Below are 17,731 nucleotides of genomic sequence, written 5' to 3' on the forward strand. Positions count from 1 at the left end.
CCCCGATTACGCTGGAAGAAGTGATATCAGCATTGGGGGACCTTCCGGTAGCTAAAGCGGCAGGCCCAGACCAGATACCCGTGGAATTTTACAAAACATTTCAGAAGGAGCTGGCGGCAGATTTATTAAATACGTTCAAGCAGGCACAGAATGGGCAATCAATACCCCAATCATGGGGGGGAGCGGAGGTTGTTGTTATTCTAAAAAAAAGGCAAATCTTCAAAAATGCCGGGGTCCTACAGACCTATTACCCTGATGAATTTGGATGCAAAGCTTTATTCTACGGTGTTAGCAAAGAGGTTGGCCAGAATAATTGAGGGCTTGGCCAGCACAGTCCAACACGGGTTTATACCAGGGAAAGGTACCACCCAACACATTAGACAAGTCATCGCCCTTTTTGATGCCACCGAGGTTCCAGGGGACCCTATGGCCGCCCTTTTTTTAGATGCAGAGAAGGCTTTTGATAGGGTCTCCTGGGATTATCTGTGGGAAGTGATGAGGTGGTATGGGCTAGGAGAGGGCTATATACAAGCTGTTCAAGCTCTATATAGGGATCCGACTGCTTGAATTAGAGTTAACAGAGGTCTTTCGGCACCTGTACATATAACGAGAGGGACTAGACAGGGATGCCCATCCTCACCTCTGCTTTTTGCACTATATATGGACCCCTTGCTGCGCAAGCTGGAAGGGAATCCCAGTATACCACCGGTAGAGTTAAATAATAGGCAGTTCAAAGTTCTGGCATATGCCGACGATGTGGCAATAGTTACTCCCAACCCTGTACTAGCAATCCAACATATAGAGGAAGAGGCGCGATCATTTGGCAAAGTCTCAGGGTATAAATTAAACAGCAGTAAGACTCAAATTGTTAGGAACACTTTTGTGGGGTGCTGCGATAATAGGGTTGTTAGTTCTGCAGTTTATTTAGGAGTCGAGATCTCTGCGGATCTCAATACAGTTGTGGAGAAAAATATAGTACCTCTTATGGCTAAGGTGAGCTCGGATCTGGGGAGGATGAACAATCTGCATCCTACTCTGGTAGGGTGCCCAAATGTTAATAAAATGCTGATTCTGCCAAGGTTTTTATATTTCTTCAGGGCAATCCCACTTGTTTTTGAGGGTATATGGTTTAGTAAATTAGAGGCACTTTTGAATAGGTTTATATGGGCGCACGGGAAAACCAGGCGGGCGTATAGGTTCATGACTTTACAGTTTTTAACGTCTTTATTTCGAAGGTTCTTTCATAAAAGACAGCAGATAAAAATACATACAAATATACAACATGGTTTATACAAATCTTAAACCGGTTCTCCATAACCATCAAAGACACTTAAAAAATGTATTAAATAACATCACAAGACGTTTTTAGAGGTCATTAAAAAAAAGATTTACAGTTCACAATTCATACAATCAATCAATGGGAAGCTACACTGAGTGTATTCTTACTTGTAAGGTTATCATACTGATCACAGTTATCTTCCTGAAAGGTGCCTAACTCTGATGATCCACGCCCATCCAAGGTATTTCGTCATACCTATGGAAATCCACTCAGCTGTATTATATCTCAAGATAAGCAACGCTTCTTCCCATACCCGTGTATTGACCCTTCTGCAGATGGGTTTTAGCCATTTCCGACGTGGTGCACAGTATGATGGACAAGCAAAAAGAAAATGGCCCATAGTTTCCTTATGTTCACTACACCAGGGACAGTGCAAAGACGGTTGGTTATGCCATTTGTTGGTAAACTCCCTTATTGGCAACGTACCAACTCTAAATTGATGATAGAGTTTCCTATCTGCACTTTTAGTTATATTGTCCCAATATGTCTCAGTGTGAGGAACCACTTTATGGTGCAAAAAAATACCTGTCAGATTGTAATTCTGTGAAAGCAAAACCAAATCTTCTTTGACCGTGGCCCAAAACAATAGTTTAAGTTCTTTTTTCGACGGAAAATTCTGGTTTCCCGGATCTGACCACTGCTTATGAAGACCCATTCTGTAGAGGGTTGCCTTCACATTTTTAAACCAGGCTAGATTCCCCGACCCTGATATCGATCTCACATCCAGAATTTCATTTGCAAACATGGAAAGTTCTGGAGTGGACCAAATACGTCTCCAAAGGGCTACCATCCTATATTGTGCCTGATTTTTAATTGTTTGGCAGCCCATGTCTAACGTAAGGGGGAGTGATGGTGATGATAAGGGGAGACCTACCAAACTACGGAAAAACTTGTTCTGAATTTTGTCTAATGAGGCAAGATCTACATAACCCCACAAGTCCAAACCGTAGAGGATGGCGGAGCTAATTTTGGCATTGAACATTTTTAGTGCTGGCAAAACTCTTTTGGGTTGGGAGCAACGCTGTTCTTTAACAAGGCATCCCGATAAACGGGCAAATTTTAGGTAGAGTGCCTCGATCTGCTCCTTCCAGCGCAGCCTGTAGTCTATAACCACCCCTAGGTAGGTCATCACCCCTACTTGTTCCAAGTTGGTATCATTCATAGTTACATGACCCCTTAATGGTTTATTCTTGGTCAGAACCATGAATTTGGTTTTTGAAACATTAATTTCGAGGTCATTTGTTTTACAAAACTCCACAAACTTGTTTATAGCAGTCTGGAGACCCACCTGTGTTTTTGCCAAAATCAGAGTATCATCTGCAAAAATTAAAAGGGGGAATCTTGTCCCACCCAACACTGGCGCATCTGTCGGAGTAGATGAAAGAAACTGAACTACTTGGTTAATAAAGAGTAAGAACAAGGTTGGAGCTAGGACACAGCCTTGTCTTACTCCACGGGTCACTGGGAAGGGCTCTGTCACCTGGCCCTGGCGTCCCCATCTAACTCTGGCAAAGTTAGATTCATGTAGCCTGATAGTAAGCTCAAGTAATTCGGACGGCACACCCATTCTCCTTAGAGCCTCCCACAACTTCTCTCTGGGGACCAAGTCAAACGCAGATTTTAGGTCCACGAACGCTGCGTATATAGTGCCTTCTCCTAAATGCACTGTCTTCCAGTAGATCATAAGAAATCTGAGGACTTGGTCGACAGTGCTTATACTAGCCCTGAAGTCAGCTTGCAGCGGGGATAGAATATTTTCTTCACTCATCCAAAACTGGATTCTACCCAGCAGCATTCTGGCAATTACTTTCTGCAGGGCGTCGATAAGGCTTATAGGGCGGTAATTCCCCGCAAGGGTCTTATCACCTTTTTTAAATACAGGGAGGATTTCAGCCCCTTTCCAGGAGGCTGGTATTCTGGCTCCTCTGGCGATAGCATTAGCTAGGGTGGTTATATAAGGAACCCAATTTACTATATCAAGCTTAAAAAGATCCGCAGGAACACAGTCCATACCAGGTGCTTTGCCATTTTGGATCTGTTTTAAAGCAATCTCTGTCTCATTTTCTTTAAAGACTATGTTCTCACAAATAGCTACAGGAGTGGGAGGCAGGTTACTCTCCCCTACATTAGGACTTCCTGTCACCATGCCACAGAATTGGGCCGAAAAATATTCAACCCAATCCTCGGCTGAAACATGGTTACCCGGGGTTTGCAAGTCCCCTGACCCTCCCCATTTCACTACCTGCCAAAACTTAAGCTGGTTAGTGGACAGACTCGCCTCATAAAGTTCCAGCCAACGTTGGTCGTCCCATGCTGTCTTTGCTTGCTTTAACACTTTCTTATATTTCGCCCTCTCTATTTGAATGTCCAATGTTACCCTGGTTTTAATAACAGCTATCAAGGAACTGTGTGCTATGCGGCAAGTCTTATCGTACCATTTAGCACCCAGGAATTTCCTATCAGTTTTCGACGAGCCACCCTGTTTTGTAAAGAAGGATTTAAGTTTAGCAAAAAGGGACTCATGGATTGAGCTAATTTGCTCCAGAGACCCCATTTTTTCTTATAATGGTGACACTTTTTTAGTCGCAGCTTCAACTTCCAGTGATATTCTTTAAATAGTGTCAGGAACTTCCAGAACCCGACCCCAGCGTACCCTACGACAATAGTTGGCAAGGAATGTCTCAGCTGTAATATAATTTGTTACGTTTCTTCTGGGCAACCCACCGTCCACTTTCAGATTTATTGAAAGGGGGTTGTGATCACTTTCTGGTCTATCGATTATTTCCATATCCCCTAATAGGCTCCAAAACTCTATTTTAATAAGGAAATAATCTATACGGCTGGTACTATAGCCATTATCAAATGTGGCTTTTCCCGCCTTGTCAGACATAGACCTCCCATTTGCTGCCCTCAAGTCCCACTCCAAACATATCCCAAGCCATTGCAAAACAGCCTCAGTGACCTTTTTAATTGGCGATAAGGCCAGGCTGGGGATGTTCCATAACTGGTCTGCCTCACCATAGCTAATGTCTTTCATAGTTGGTAGGGGTTCAAACGTGCAGTTTAAATACCCTGCCACTGCTACACACTTGTCTCGACCAATATTGTTCAATAGGATTTCTAAATCCTCAATTATTCCGGGACTCTTACCTCCTGATCGACCCCTTGCGTATATATTAATTAAAAACAAGTCCCGTTGGTTTATTCTGCTAAGTTTAAGTCCCTGTAAGTCAGCACTTGGGACAGATAACTCATGGGTCCTATAACATAATGATTGTTTGATCCAAATAACAAGCCCCCCAGACGGGCGACCCTTTTGCCCTTTATGTGCTGGTTTATAAAAATTCAGATAGCCAAGGCGAAAAACAGCATCAATTGACCAACTTTCTGGAAACACAACAATATCAAATTGCTCTATAAAGGCCCCCCATTCTATCAGGTCCATTTTCCCCTTCAGCCCTGCAATATTCCAAGATAATATCTTGAGCGTATTAACAAGAACTACCGATGGCTCTTCAAGTGAAGCTATCATCCCCCTCACTTTTCTCATATAATAAGGGGCTGCCCATACTTTCCTCTACCAAATTTGTTACATTGGGGCCATTTCTTGTCTGATCACCCAAAAGAACTTCTGCAATATTGCTTGGGCTATCGGTGCTACTGTCCATCACCTGGGTGTTTAAAATATGAGGGGATATTTTTCCAGTAAACAAACTGGGCACCCTATTATCCTGTTCCACTGATCCCCCATTATGTCAGTCAACACCTTCCAGCCCGCATAATGGTGTAAAAAGATTCGAGAGATGGGGCAAAAACATTGGGTAAGCAGCCACTTCTGGGGGGTAGCTTCCTCTAAATCTAATGCTTTGGTTGGGATAGTTTTGTCGGGGATAATCACTCCCTAGACTAAGTTTGGGATACAAATAGTGCAGGGACAAAGTTTGGACGTCACCCACTCTTCCAAATCTTGGTTCTCTGCAGATAAAATCTGCTACCCATGGCTCCCTAAAGCTAATGACAACACAATCACCTTCAAGGTCTTTTTTTACTGAATCCCACCCAGTCTACTCTCCTAACAGTAAGGATATCAGTTTTGGACATTGGTGGGAGAGGTTGGTTCTTGTTTAACCAAAATTTTACTTTATTGTGTAGATCACTATGGGTTTCCACCCTACCCTCTCCCAATGGGGCTACTCCGGTCAGGATTACAGTATATGGCAGTGATTCAGGAGGGAGATTCACGCATTGTTTCCTAGGCGGAACAGTTTTCCTTGTCTGCGTGTTTTGGACCATTGGGCGGGTTGGTTTGGGTAAACCTTTAGAGGTGGACTGTGGATTGTTACCCATATCAACATTAAGGGATATAGTCGTCTCAGAAGTCTGCTTATTTTTATCAGTAGCAGGCTTCTGCTGAGGGCCTCTCGTGGAAGATGATACAGGTTTAACCATTTTCCCCTTATCCCCATTACTCAACGCCTTTTTCTGGGCACTCATTTGTTCTAACCCCTTAAAGGTGGTAGATTGTGATAACTTTTTCAAAGTGTCCACATTTTCCCTCACTAGGATTTCCATAGAGTCCATTTTGGCGTTTAAAAGCCTAGTTCCTTCAAATAAGGGCAGAAGGAGAGATTTAATCAGCACCTCGATTTTATCTAGAAGTGTACCTTCTGCATCATTGTCTGAATTATTATTGCTCACTGAGGGGTTTGAAGGCAGGATTATAGTACTATTTGGGGGCGAAGTTGTATTATTAGTTTTCTGAACCTTTTTATTACCACCCTTCTGTGACGAATCGTTCCGTTTCCTTTTACTAGTTATATGCGTGTTCCTGTTCTCCTGAATTGATGACCGTGTTTCAGGCTCTGGGCTTAGAACAATACTAGAGGAAGCCAAAACATCGATCTCAATATTAACTAAGTTGTGGTATAGAGAACTACCTTCTGATATAAAATCTAAAATATTTTTCTCAGCACCCAACTCCAACTCAAGGTCAACAGGCACAGCATCCGTGGCTGTAACATTACTAGCCACGGAATCCAATTGTGTTAGGGGGACTGGGAAAACAGTTTCACGAATTTTCCCTAATGAAGAGCGCTTACCCGTGACTAAATCAAGCGATAAGCGTTTTTCTGCGAGTGCGATTTCTTTTTCTAAGATACATGTTGAACATTTAAAAAATTGGTCAATGGTGCCTGTGAAGACTCCATTTGTCGTAGATACTTGGACCTGTCTTTCCTTACCAGAGCTTAGGGGCATTTTATATATGTGTACTTGGCCACACTTCCGGTAGACAACAAAATGAAACAATGTACAATAAAACAACCACTATATGTCCAAAGTTTTCACAATACCAGGTAACTTAGATGGGAAGTGAAAAGGGGGTGCCCGACCCGACCCCGACCGGCCTCGGACGGCCGCAGACGGCCCCGCCCTTGTCCCGGGCTTCTCCCGGGCACGCTCCAGCGCGCTCTTGCGCTGCAGGAATGGCTTCTTAGTGATATAGGGATTGGATGAAGGTAGAGGGCGGAGCAAGCAGGGAGAGCGGCCCAGGTGCTGGTGATGCGGGCTGGCGGGTGGTCCTGGGATGTGAAGTCCAGGACCTGCTACTCGCTCGCAGCCCTGCCTGCTGTAACAGCACACCCTCAGTCGATGTCCAATGGGCGCCTCCAGCAATTGTATCGGGTCCATCAAAGCACTAAGGATTCCCCACGATGCGGGACCCACGAAGCGGGTACCGCGAGCAGTGGTAAGAATTAACCAAGAGCGCCGAGTCCCAGCAGATGTCCAATTATTCAGCACAGTAATAATTGTTGCTTGTAACAGCTAGTAATGACTCTTTGTTCCCGGTTTGTGTGGGTATCGGTGTTTTAATCCAATTATCTGGCTGGCTGTTATTCAGTATTGACTGTTTTTTTTGAGTGGGTGTGGCTGGTGTGGCTAAATTCATTGACTGGAATTTCCTTCCTGGGATAGTGTCTGGCTTGTTCAAACCCTTCCAGACCTCCCTCCAGCCCTCCTTGTTGTGCCTTGTAGTGCCTTGAGTCACTTTGTATCACCTTGTACCCCTAGGACAGGACCGCTCACAACGTGGGGTGATACAAAGATTAGTGCAGACGATGATCCCGCCTGGACTGATGCTGGACCTAATCAGCTCTGCCGCTCTCCGTTCCTTCTTTGTTTTTGTGGGAGTTAGGTGAAGCGGGGGAGGAGTGAGTGGCGTGGGGATGGTCCAGGCCCTGACCCTATTGGTGGCACTGGGCTTCACCCCTTACACGCGGCCTCTAGTGATTCACGGTTCACCCTCTGATCCCCCGATCTCCCAAGAGTGGTAAGTGCGGAAAGAACGGTCTTTTCACAGCGCGTCGCGCCTCTCGCCTTCAGCCTTCTGCCTCACGCTTTTTGCTCGGTGTTTCTGCCCCCCGCCTTGGCGGAGTTAGGTGGGGATAGCTGTTGGGTTGCGGTGATGTTGGAGGAGCAGAGGGGGTGGAAGAACAGAAAACAGCTACTTTCCCACTCCGCTCAACTCCGCGTCCGTCTCGTCTCCGCTGCTGTCCCCAAACCACAACGGGAGGAACAGACCTCCGGCCACAAAACAGAGGAAAGGGAAGAGGAGATGCTTTCCTGCTCGGCTCCGCTCGGCACCGGTGCTGCCGCCCGCTCGCCTTCCCGCTCGGCTGTGCTGCTGGCTGACTGCCGGGTGGCCGCAAAAACCTGGACTGGACTCCGAGGTGCTTCACCCCCTATCTCAGCAACACCTGCTGTGTCTCCGCTCATGACTTTACCAAGACAGAGGGGTGGCTGGGGGACACCTGATTTCAGACTCTACTACTGGGCAGCGGCTTTACAGTTTATGCAGGGCTTGGTGGGAGGGGGGGGGCGGACCCTAGAATAACAGCAGCATCCACTGAAGTCTATGCAACAACTCTGGGCTCAGAGGCGGGAAATTGCTTCTTAAGGTGTACGGACTATGCTTATTTTAAAAGGACAAGGTTTAAGACTATTCGAGCGGCATATAGAATTTGGTCCGCATTCACGAGGAAATTTGGCTTAGGTAGATTTAACAGATATACCCGGCTCTATAAAAATAGATCTATGCCCCCAGCGATTTTCGCCGATACTATCATGGCTGAATGGGATAGTGCAGGGATACAGAAAATAGGGGATTTGCTGGGATCAGAGGGGGGTGCAGCAATTCGCAGTGTTGGAGGCTAGGTATCACCTAGATAGGAGGAGTTTTTTTAAGTATCTCCAGGTGCGTAGTTATCTGGGTACTAAGAAAGGGGGGAGATGCGAGTTTGCTAGTAACAATATAATGGAGGCACTTGAAAGGGGAGGTGAATGTTCGATTCGTGGGCTGTGTGCTGCCCTGGCTGCTTATAAAGTAGATGATATGGGGAAACATGGAGACAAATGGGCTAATAAGCTGGAGACCGATCCAGGGCTCTTCCAAGATTCACTGGACCTGGGGCGTACGATACTCTGTTCGGCCGCACTCCAATCACAGCACTATAAGACTTGGTTCTCTTTATACTCTACCCCGGCAAAAATAGCACGGTGGGGGGGAACCTCTGGGATAACATGCCCAAGATGTGATGCTCTGGAGGCGGACAGCCTTCATATTTTCTCCACCTGTCCTCAGCTCCAAATGCTTATCAAGGCGGTTGAAGGATTTCTAACGAACTCGCTAGGGGTGGTAACTACTCTTCCCCCCCCCCCCGATTATGTTAGGACTCAGCACAATTCCAAATGATATCTATGGCGAATTTCTATTTGTGGCCATTGGCAATAGCAAGGATGTGGCTTGATAAAACTCCTCCAACAATGCAGCAATGGTTGGCCATGCTCCTTGCTGTCTATAACTTGGAAAAAGGAATATATGCAAGAAGAGGCAGGAGAAAGAGGGAACTTGGGAGGAGGATCTGGGAGCCAATCAGGGCGTGGAAAGAAGGGCTGATTGGGGGGGACCGTTAGTATGGCTTCCCTTTTTTTTTTTCCTTTTTGGCTATTTCTTTGTTTGCTCCTTCCGTTTTCTCTTTTCTAATAATTAATTAGCCATATACCTAAAGTAGGGAGTAGGCATAAAGGGAAACCTACTCACAGGAAGGATAAGATAGAATGTAATTGTTATGATATGATTGTTTTTTTTCTCGTGCTATTTTTGGTTGTTATGAATTTTTATGACATGATTGTTTTTTTCCTTTGTTATTTTTCCGGTTTTTATGAACTGTAATTCTTAGTTACGAGCCTATGTAATGTGCTGTGCGTTGTTCTGTCTACTTTGATAAAATGAAATTAAAAAAATAAAAAGAAATAAAAAGAAATGATATGGAGGCGGATACTTTGTCAACCTGAAAAAAAAAAAAGAAAAGAAAAGTTTTGAGTAGTTTTCTAAATTTGCTGTATTTGGGAGTTTCTCGAAGAGTTTGGGGTAGTTTATTCCAATATGTTGGGACGAGATAGGAGAAGACCTTTCAACCAGAGCGTGCTTGACGCATCCGGGCACACGCAAAAGGGCTTGGGTGCTTGATCTCAAGTAGAGGCCGGGAATGTAGGTTATGAGTTTTCTTTGCTGGTAACGAGGGCCTTTGCCTCTCAAGGCATCATATGTGAGGGAGTAGATTTTGAAAAAGGAACGCTTCTTTGTCGGATGCCAACGTAGTTCCTTCCGTAAGGGCGCAGAGGCAGTGCCTGCAGGACGATTCAGGACTAATCTAGCTGCAGTATTCTGAACTACCTGTGTCTTGGATAGTATGGATTCTCCAACACGAGCTAGCTGAGCATTTCCATAGTCCTGCCTGCTTAGTCACCATAGCCTGAACCAGGGTTCGCGTGAAAAACTTTGCACAACAGGCGTATATTATAATAACTAGAGCTTGTGATGGCTGCAACCTGATCTTTCATTGGTTGCGCTTGGTGAAGTTTAATCCCTAGATTTTTAACCGTTTGTTTAGGCACAGGAGTAGGCCCTAATTGGTGTGGCCACCATTCCTCAGACCAGATGGCGGGGGCTTTCCCCAGTAGCATAATCTCCGTTTTCTCAGGATTTAACTGAAGGCAGTTCTCGGTCATCCAGTTTGAGACTGCTAGCAGACCGGCCGAGAGACGTTGTCTATCCGCTTCTATATCTTGGCCCGTCGTAAACAGCAGCTGGGTGTCGTCAGCATAAGAGATAATCTCAAAGCCGAACACCCTTCCCTCGAGAGTTTGGTGGTCCAAGCCTCGTCTTCTAATGGCGCTTTCCCTACTGCCCCCCAAATAGGGAATCCAAGAAGCTGGACCACCTTGGGAAGAAAATGTTTTCTTCTGCCAGCTTAACGCTGTGGTCAATGAACAGCGCATGCCTCTTGGGCCGTTATACCCATACCGTGTGGGATACGGTTGCGCAAGTGTTGCCACAGTGCCCCGAGGAGGCCTGGGCTGTTCTCACCCACGCAGTGGCTGAGGGTCAAGACGCAGCTAAGTTCACCATTTGGTATGGGCTGGATACTGCCGACTCTCTGGACAAAACGGTTTCTACGTCAGGAGCCTTGAGGCACTATGCCTGGTTGAGGACGGCTTGTTTCTCTGGGGATGTCCAATCCACCCTTCTGGACATGCCCTTTGATGAGTGCTGCCTGTTTGGTGACAAGACGGACTCTGCCCTCGAGCGCATCAAGGATTCTAGGGCTACGGCCATATCCTTGGGCCTCGCGGCAACCTCTCGCCCCAGACAGTCCGCCTTTCGCTCCTTCGCTCCTTTCGTAGCTACAGAAGGGGTGCCCCACCACGTCCCACCCCATCTGGCTACAGTGCACGCAAGCTACCCAGCCTCTTTGTGGTCTGATATGGGACCCAGCGACGAGGGTCTTGGGGCTAGCGGGCAGGCCCCCTCTGCAGTAGCCTCCAAACCCTCCTAGTCCAACCTTTAAGGGCCACCAGAGGCCAGTGGGCAGCAGGAATTGGCATCACCTCCCCCTCTGGCAGCACATGATGTCGGACAGGGGGGTTTTGCAGATAGTCCAAAGGGGTTACTCCCTCCCCTTTGAGACTGCGCCTCCCCCCATGTCATCAGCATTCCATCGCATGTCGGAGGATCACTTGGCCCTTCTCCGCCAGGAAGTTGTAGCTCTCTTGGCCAAGGGAGCTATCGAAAGGGTCCCTGTGCCAGAAGTAGGTCGTGGTTGTTACTCCCACTACTTTCTGGTACCCAAGAAGGACAAAGACCTGCGTCCTATCTTAGACTTCAGGGCCCTCAACCTCTTCCTCCAGAAGGAGAAGTTCAAAATGCTCACATTGGCTCAGGCCCTTTCTGCCCTCGATCCCGGAGACTGGATGGTGGCGTTGAACTTGCAGGACGCCTATTTCCACATCCCTGTCCTGCCAGCCCACAGGCGTTACCAGCGGTTCACGGTAGGCCACAAGCATTTTCAGTTTATGTGCTCCCTTTTGGCCTTACCATTGCCCCTCGGGTGTTCACGAAAGTGTTGGCGGTGGTTGCAGCTCATATGCGCCTATCGGGGTTCCAGTCTTCCCCTATCTCAATGACTTGCTGTTGAAGGCGGGCGCGCCCCAGGCTGTCGTCTCCCACCCCCAGACTATGGAGGACCACCTGCACTCGCTGGGGTCCAAAGTCTCACCTCATTTCCTCTCAGAAGCTCCTTTTCATCGGAGCAGTTCTGGATACAGCGGAGTTTCGGGCTGCAAGTCCTGGCTATTCGGGCTGTGATACCAATGTTTCGGCCTCGATCCCGGATTTCGGTGAGAATGACTCGGAGGCTGCTGGGCCTCATGGCCTCCTGCATCCTGCTGGTGGATCATACCAGGTGGCATATGCAGGCTCTGCAGTGGGACCTGAAGTTCCAGTGGGCGCAGCATCATGGAAATTGTTCCTATGACGTCCAGATCTCAGAGGGGACTGCACGTCATTTGCAGTGTTGGCTTACGCACCAGGATTGGGTCAACGGCAGATCCCTCTCCCTTCCCTAACCAGAGTTCACAGTGGTGGCAGATACGTCCCTCCTGGGATGGGGAGGCCACATGGGAGAAGAAGAGATCAGGGGTCTCTGGTCTCTGGCGGAGACCAGTCTTCACATCAACCTTTTGGAGCTCCGGGGGATCTGTCTTGCACCGAAGGCATTACTTCCTTCTGTCAAAGGATGAGCAGTGCAGGTGTTCACAGACAACACCACCGCCTTGTGGTACTGCAACACACAGGGCGGGGTGGGGTTGTGGAGTCTATGTCAAGAGGCTCTTTGCCCTTGGACATGGCTGGAACATCAGGGCATATCCCTGGTGGTTCAACACCTGGCAGGTTCCCTGAACGCCAGGGCGGACAAACTCTGCCGCAGGTGCATGATGGATTACAAATGGCCTCTTCACTCGAGGTGGTGCAAGGTTTCTTTCAGGAGTGGGAAGAGTCTTGGTTAGATCTGTTTGCCACCAAGAGAACGCACAACGTCAGCAGTTCTGCACGTTGGAGTTTCCAAGGCGGCGCTCGCTCGGCGACGCTTTTCATCATAAGTGGTATTGTGGCCTCCTATATGCATTTCCGCCTGTATCACTTGTGCCCAGAGTGCTGAAGACGATCAAGGGAGCCTGGACCCAAGCCATTCTTGTGGCTCCAGACTGGGAGCGAAGAGTCTGGTACCTTGAGCTCTTGAGCATGGCCATCGATCCTCTGATCAAACTGCCTCTTGGGGAGGATCTTCTGTCGCAGCAGCAGAGGACGGTCCTCCACCTGAACCTGTCTAGCCTCCACCTCCTTGCGTGGAGATTAAGCGGCAACAGTTGACAGCTTTCGACCTTCCTCCCGAAGTCAGTAATGTCATCTTTGCAGCCAGGCATTCCTCCACTAAAAGGGCGTACGCCTGTAGCTGGAACAAATTTGTGGCATGCTGCACAACAAAGGCTGTGGATCCCCTTTCTGCCCCTCTTTCAGAGGTTTTCCTCTTCATTCTGTCTTTAGCCCAGCAGGGCTCTGCTCTGGGCACTCTTAAAGGCCCCTTTTTGGCTATTTCTGCCTTTCTGCGCCTGCCTGATCAGCCTTCTCTTTTCAAGTCTCCGATTGTCAATAGATATCTAAAAGGCATTTCTCATCTCTTTCCTCCTTCTCCTTTCATAATGCCCCATTGGTACTTGATTCTTGTTCTTACTTTCCTTTCGTGCGCTCCCTTCGAGCCACTACATAATTGTCCTCTTCGTTTTCTTACCTTGAAGACCGTTTTCCTGCTTGCCATCACCTCTGCTCGCAGGGTGAGTGTGCTTCGGGCTCTTTCCTCCAAGCCTCCTCTTCTTGCAGTTCATCGGACAAAGTGATCTTTCACACCAGGCCCTCTTTTCTGCTCAAGGTGATTACCTCTTTCCACATAGGTCAGACCATCACCTTGCCCACCTTCTTCCTGCCTCTGCACCCTTTCAAAGAGGATGAGAGACTCCACTGTCTGGACCCAAAAAGTGCGCTGTCCTCCTTGACCGCACTAAAGATATCCAGGTGGACGATCCTTTCTTCGTGGGTTATGTGAGCACCAAAAAAGGTCGGGCTGTGCACAAACGTACCACCTCTCGATGGGTCATCCTATGCATTAAAATGTGCTGTTCTCTGGCGAAAAATGAACCTCCAGTAGGACTGCGCGCACATTCTACAAGGGCGACAGCAGCCTCTACTGCTTTGGGACGATGAGTTCCGGTGATTGACACCTGCCAGGCAGCTACGTGGGCATCCCTTCACACGTTTACAACACATTACTGCCTGGATAGCCAAGTCCGGAGCAATGACTTTTTTTAGCCGTTCTGTTCTCCGGGACTTTCTGATACCCACCTCCGGGGTTGGTATTGCTGGGGTATCTATTCTAAGGTAAGGAATCTATAACTAATGGTCTCTTTCAGATGAACAAGTTACTTACATTCGGTAACGATGTATCTGTAAGAGACATAGATTTGTTATGGATTGCTCACTGCCCCGCCCATCCTCCCCGTTCTGCAAACTGACTTCTAGGGATAGGGACTCCAGGACCCTAGTTTTGTGCACCAGTGGTCAGTGTCTTGCAAGGCTCTGTACTTCTGGCATAGAAAGTCATGTCAGAACTGACGTCAACGCATAGGGATGGCATCTAAGTAGACACCCCAACGTCATCCAGGCGACCACAACGCCTATGACGGACGCGGAGTCAACCGACGCCACCTACAGACGCGCAGGGGTAATGCTACAGAAAAAAGTCTCCGATCCAGTCTGACGCCAGGGTGTAATTCTAAGATAAGGAATCTATAACTAATGTATGTCTCTTACAGAGACATCATTACCGAAGGTAAGTAACTCGTTCTTTTGGGATATTGGCGCTGCATGCAGGCAAAGATGCATAATGGGGAGTTGGCGTTCTGTGCATTCAGAGATGCATTGTGGGGAGCTGGTGTTCTGTGCATGCAGAGGTGCTTTGTAGATGGTGATGCTCTGTGCATGCACATTCACTTCGGGGAGGTGGAACCCACATGCCGTCGTCCCTCTGCGCAAAGGTGGTGTGTGTATGCCTGTGGCTGGGAAGTCTCGGGTGTAAGTGGGGTCTGATGTGTGGGGCCCCTCACATGTGTTCATCTGCTCTCCTTGTCTTGACCCCTCATTCTCTCGGTTCTGTGTTGTTTGCAGCAACTCTGCCTGGAATGTGGGAGCGGACACTGACCATCGGAAGTGCAGGGAAGACCTTCAGTGCCACCGGATGGAAGGTAAGGGAGCTGACCGGAGCGTTCCAGGCCTTACACTGACTCGGCCATGTAGGGCTAGTAAGGACTCATGTCCTGACACAGCCTTACAACCCAACAAGAAAACTGACAGTGCCCTCCAGTCCTTACCGTGTTTCAGGGCCCCATCAGGATATCAAGACGGGCCCACCTCCTGACTCTGTTATTCTTTCTGCATCTATTGCAGAAAGGAGCAATAGAAACAGTTCCACAACAATTTCACGGGACAGGAATATATTGACTATACTTCCTTATACCCAAAAAGATTGGTCCGTATGGCCCATTGTGGATTTCAGACCATTAACTCATTACATCATATCAAATCACTTCCATACAATGTCTCTCCCTATAGTGGACTCAATCACTTGGTCACCTTTATGATTTAGTGTTGGTGGACAGCCGCACTCATCTCTGTCAGCAATGGTGGAATCCACAGAATCTAGCCAAAGGGCGGCAATTTCAGGACCCAGTTACCGAGATAATCTCACAACAGATGCTCTTCAACCATATTTTCACAAGTGGGGTTTCCTAAACATGGACTTGTTTGCAACACAAGAAAACGCAAAATGCCCACACTTCGCAAGCAGGTATCCACACCATCAATCCAGACAAGGCTATATGGATGAACTGGTCAGGGGTATTTGCATACACTTTTCCACCTCTCCCACTACTTTCGTTAGTGGTCAGGGAACTCAATCATCTCTCACCATGATACTAATCGATCCAACATGGGCTAGACAAGGTTTTCAATACTCCTGGAACTGTCTTTAGTCCCTCACGATAAGCTACAACTCAACCCGGACCTTCTTATACAGAACCACGGAACACTAAGACATCCCAATCCCAAAGAAATGGATCTTGCAATTTGGCTCCTGAAGTCTTAAAATTTGGATACTTAAATTTACCTCAAAAACATTCTTAAAGAGGCTCGAAAACCAACCGCAAGGCGATGTGATGCAGCAAAATGGAAACTATGGGAAAGTAGGATCTTCTTTCATGGTCACCCCCACTTTTTGCTGGTGTTGTATGTTTTTTTGATTAGTCTGGCTGGGATGCTGCTAGTCAGGACCCCAGTCACTGTGCTCCCTCCCTACATTTGACATGGTAAGTACTTTGGTACCTCCTCAATCGGCTACTGGTGTACCCTTGTAAGTCCCTAGTGGATGATACTAAGGTACCCAGGGCATAGGCACACTAGGGGTCTCCCATGGGCTGGCGCATGTACTGTGCCACCCATCAGAGTCCACTCAAACTGTGACTGCAGGCCTGCCATTGCAGCCTGTGTACGCTGGGGCTAGCACCATTTATGACAGATATAAGTTTCCTTATATCTGAGGTCACTACACTAAAAACCTATAAGTAATCTCTAAGGCAGGTCTTAAACCAGAAGGCAGGGTGCTGGGTTATAAGTCTAGGGTTGCCCCTGCATGATCAGGACACCCTCTACAAACCCCAGACTCGATTCTCAGGGTTTGTAAGTGCGGACAGCCATTTTGATACATGAGTGGCCAAGTGTCATTACGCAATGGCTAACTATATCGTGGCTGTGCCGAACCTGGGCATGTTTGGTCCAAATATGTTGGAATCATACCCCAACACCGTTACCAGTGTTGGAGGTATGATTCCATCCTCCGGGAAACCCTCAGTACTCCTGGTAAGCTAGTGCTGCTGCCGACTCCAGACACGAATCTGCCCTCCTGCAGCTGAGCTGAGCTCGAGCAGGGGAAGGAAGAACAATATGTTTCCTGTCACAAGGAGGCGTGATCACCTCCCAGACAGGACTTGGTGTACTGGGCTCGGGTGGGGGGCGCTTGCCAGCGCCACCAGACTCTTTTGAAGGGCACATTTGGCGCCCTCTTTGCATACTCCAGTTGGAACCAGTTCTAGGAGCCCTGGGCTCACGCTCTGGCATAAAACTGGGCAAAGGACATCCTCACTCTGACTGCCCCTCCTCTGGGAGGGACCCCCGAGTCGTCCTAACCCCTTTCTTAGGGTATAAAAGGGCTTACCTGTGGGTGGGTCCTCAGATTTGTCATGTTACAAGACTCAAGCACGAAGCCACTTCCCTCTTCGACACTTGGACTTTGCTGAACTTCTCCTGAAACTGAGGCTTCACCAAGGAAGACCCCTGCTGCTCCTGGTCTCGCTGTTCTGCAAGTCTTCTTTGTCGTCTGTGTCTGTGCTTCTTCCAGGATCTGCAGCAGACCTGTGGGCATCAAGTACACCCAAAGTAATCGCCCTTGGAGTGCAGGAGTCACTCCCCTGCATCTGCAGGTGACGCAACAAATCTGACCGGTCTGCTGCTCCTGACGTCCCACAGACTTCTCAAGGCTCAGCAATACCAGTGGTGGTTCTGCAACTCCCTCAAGGCCTGACCGGCCTTCTCTGCAATTTTGAGGCCATTATCCCTCATCGAAACACTGGGCCAAACCCCTCTGCACCATGTCGACTTGCCATTGCCGATGCTTGTTGGCTCTGCACTCCAGAAATGTTCAGGCTACAAGAATCTCCAGCCTCCAGCATCTCTTCCTGCCTCTCATCCTCTGCAGCGTGGGCCTTCCTTGAGCTGCTCGAGGTCCTCTTGCGACTCCTATGCCTTCGGCCTGTGTGTCCTCCTGAGGGTCTTCTTTTGCTCCAGTGGCCTTCTCTGCTCGCTCGGGCCTGCTCCAACTCTCCTACACT

The 17,731-nt window shown here is 48.1% G+C and overlaps 1 protein-coding gene across 1 annotated transcript in view; it reads left to right on the forward strand.

Annotated features, from left to right (window-relative positions):
* The window catches only part of LOC144761131 (kynurenine--oxoglutarate transaminase 1-like), a 127,042-nt gene that overhangs the window by 40,599 nt on the left and 68,712 nt on the right, over positions 1 to 17,731 (forward strand). The window contains exon 4 of the mRNA XM_078646591.1: positions 14,958 to 15,034. Within this exon, the coding sequence (XP_078502717.1) occupies positions 14,958 to 15,034 (77 nt within the window). The remainder of the gene's footprint in view (positions 1 to 14,957; positions 15,035 to 17,731) is intronic.

The sequence above is a fragment of the Lissotriton helveticus genome, chromosome 5_2, assembly GCF_964261635.1.
Source record: "Lissotriton helveticus chromosome 5_2, aLisHel1.1, whole genome shotgun sequence".
Taxonomy (NCBI): Eukaryota; Metazoa; Chordata; class Amphibia; order Caudata; family Salamandridae; genus Lissotriton; species Lissotriton helveticus.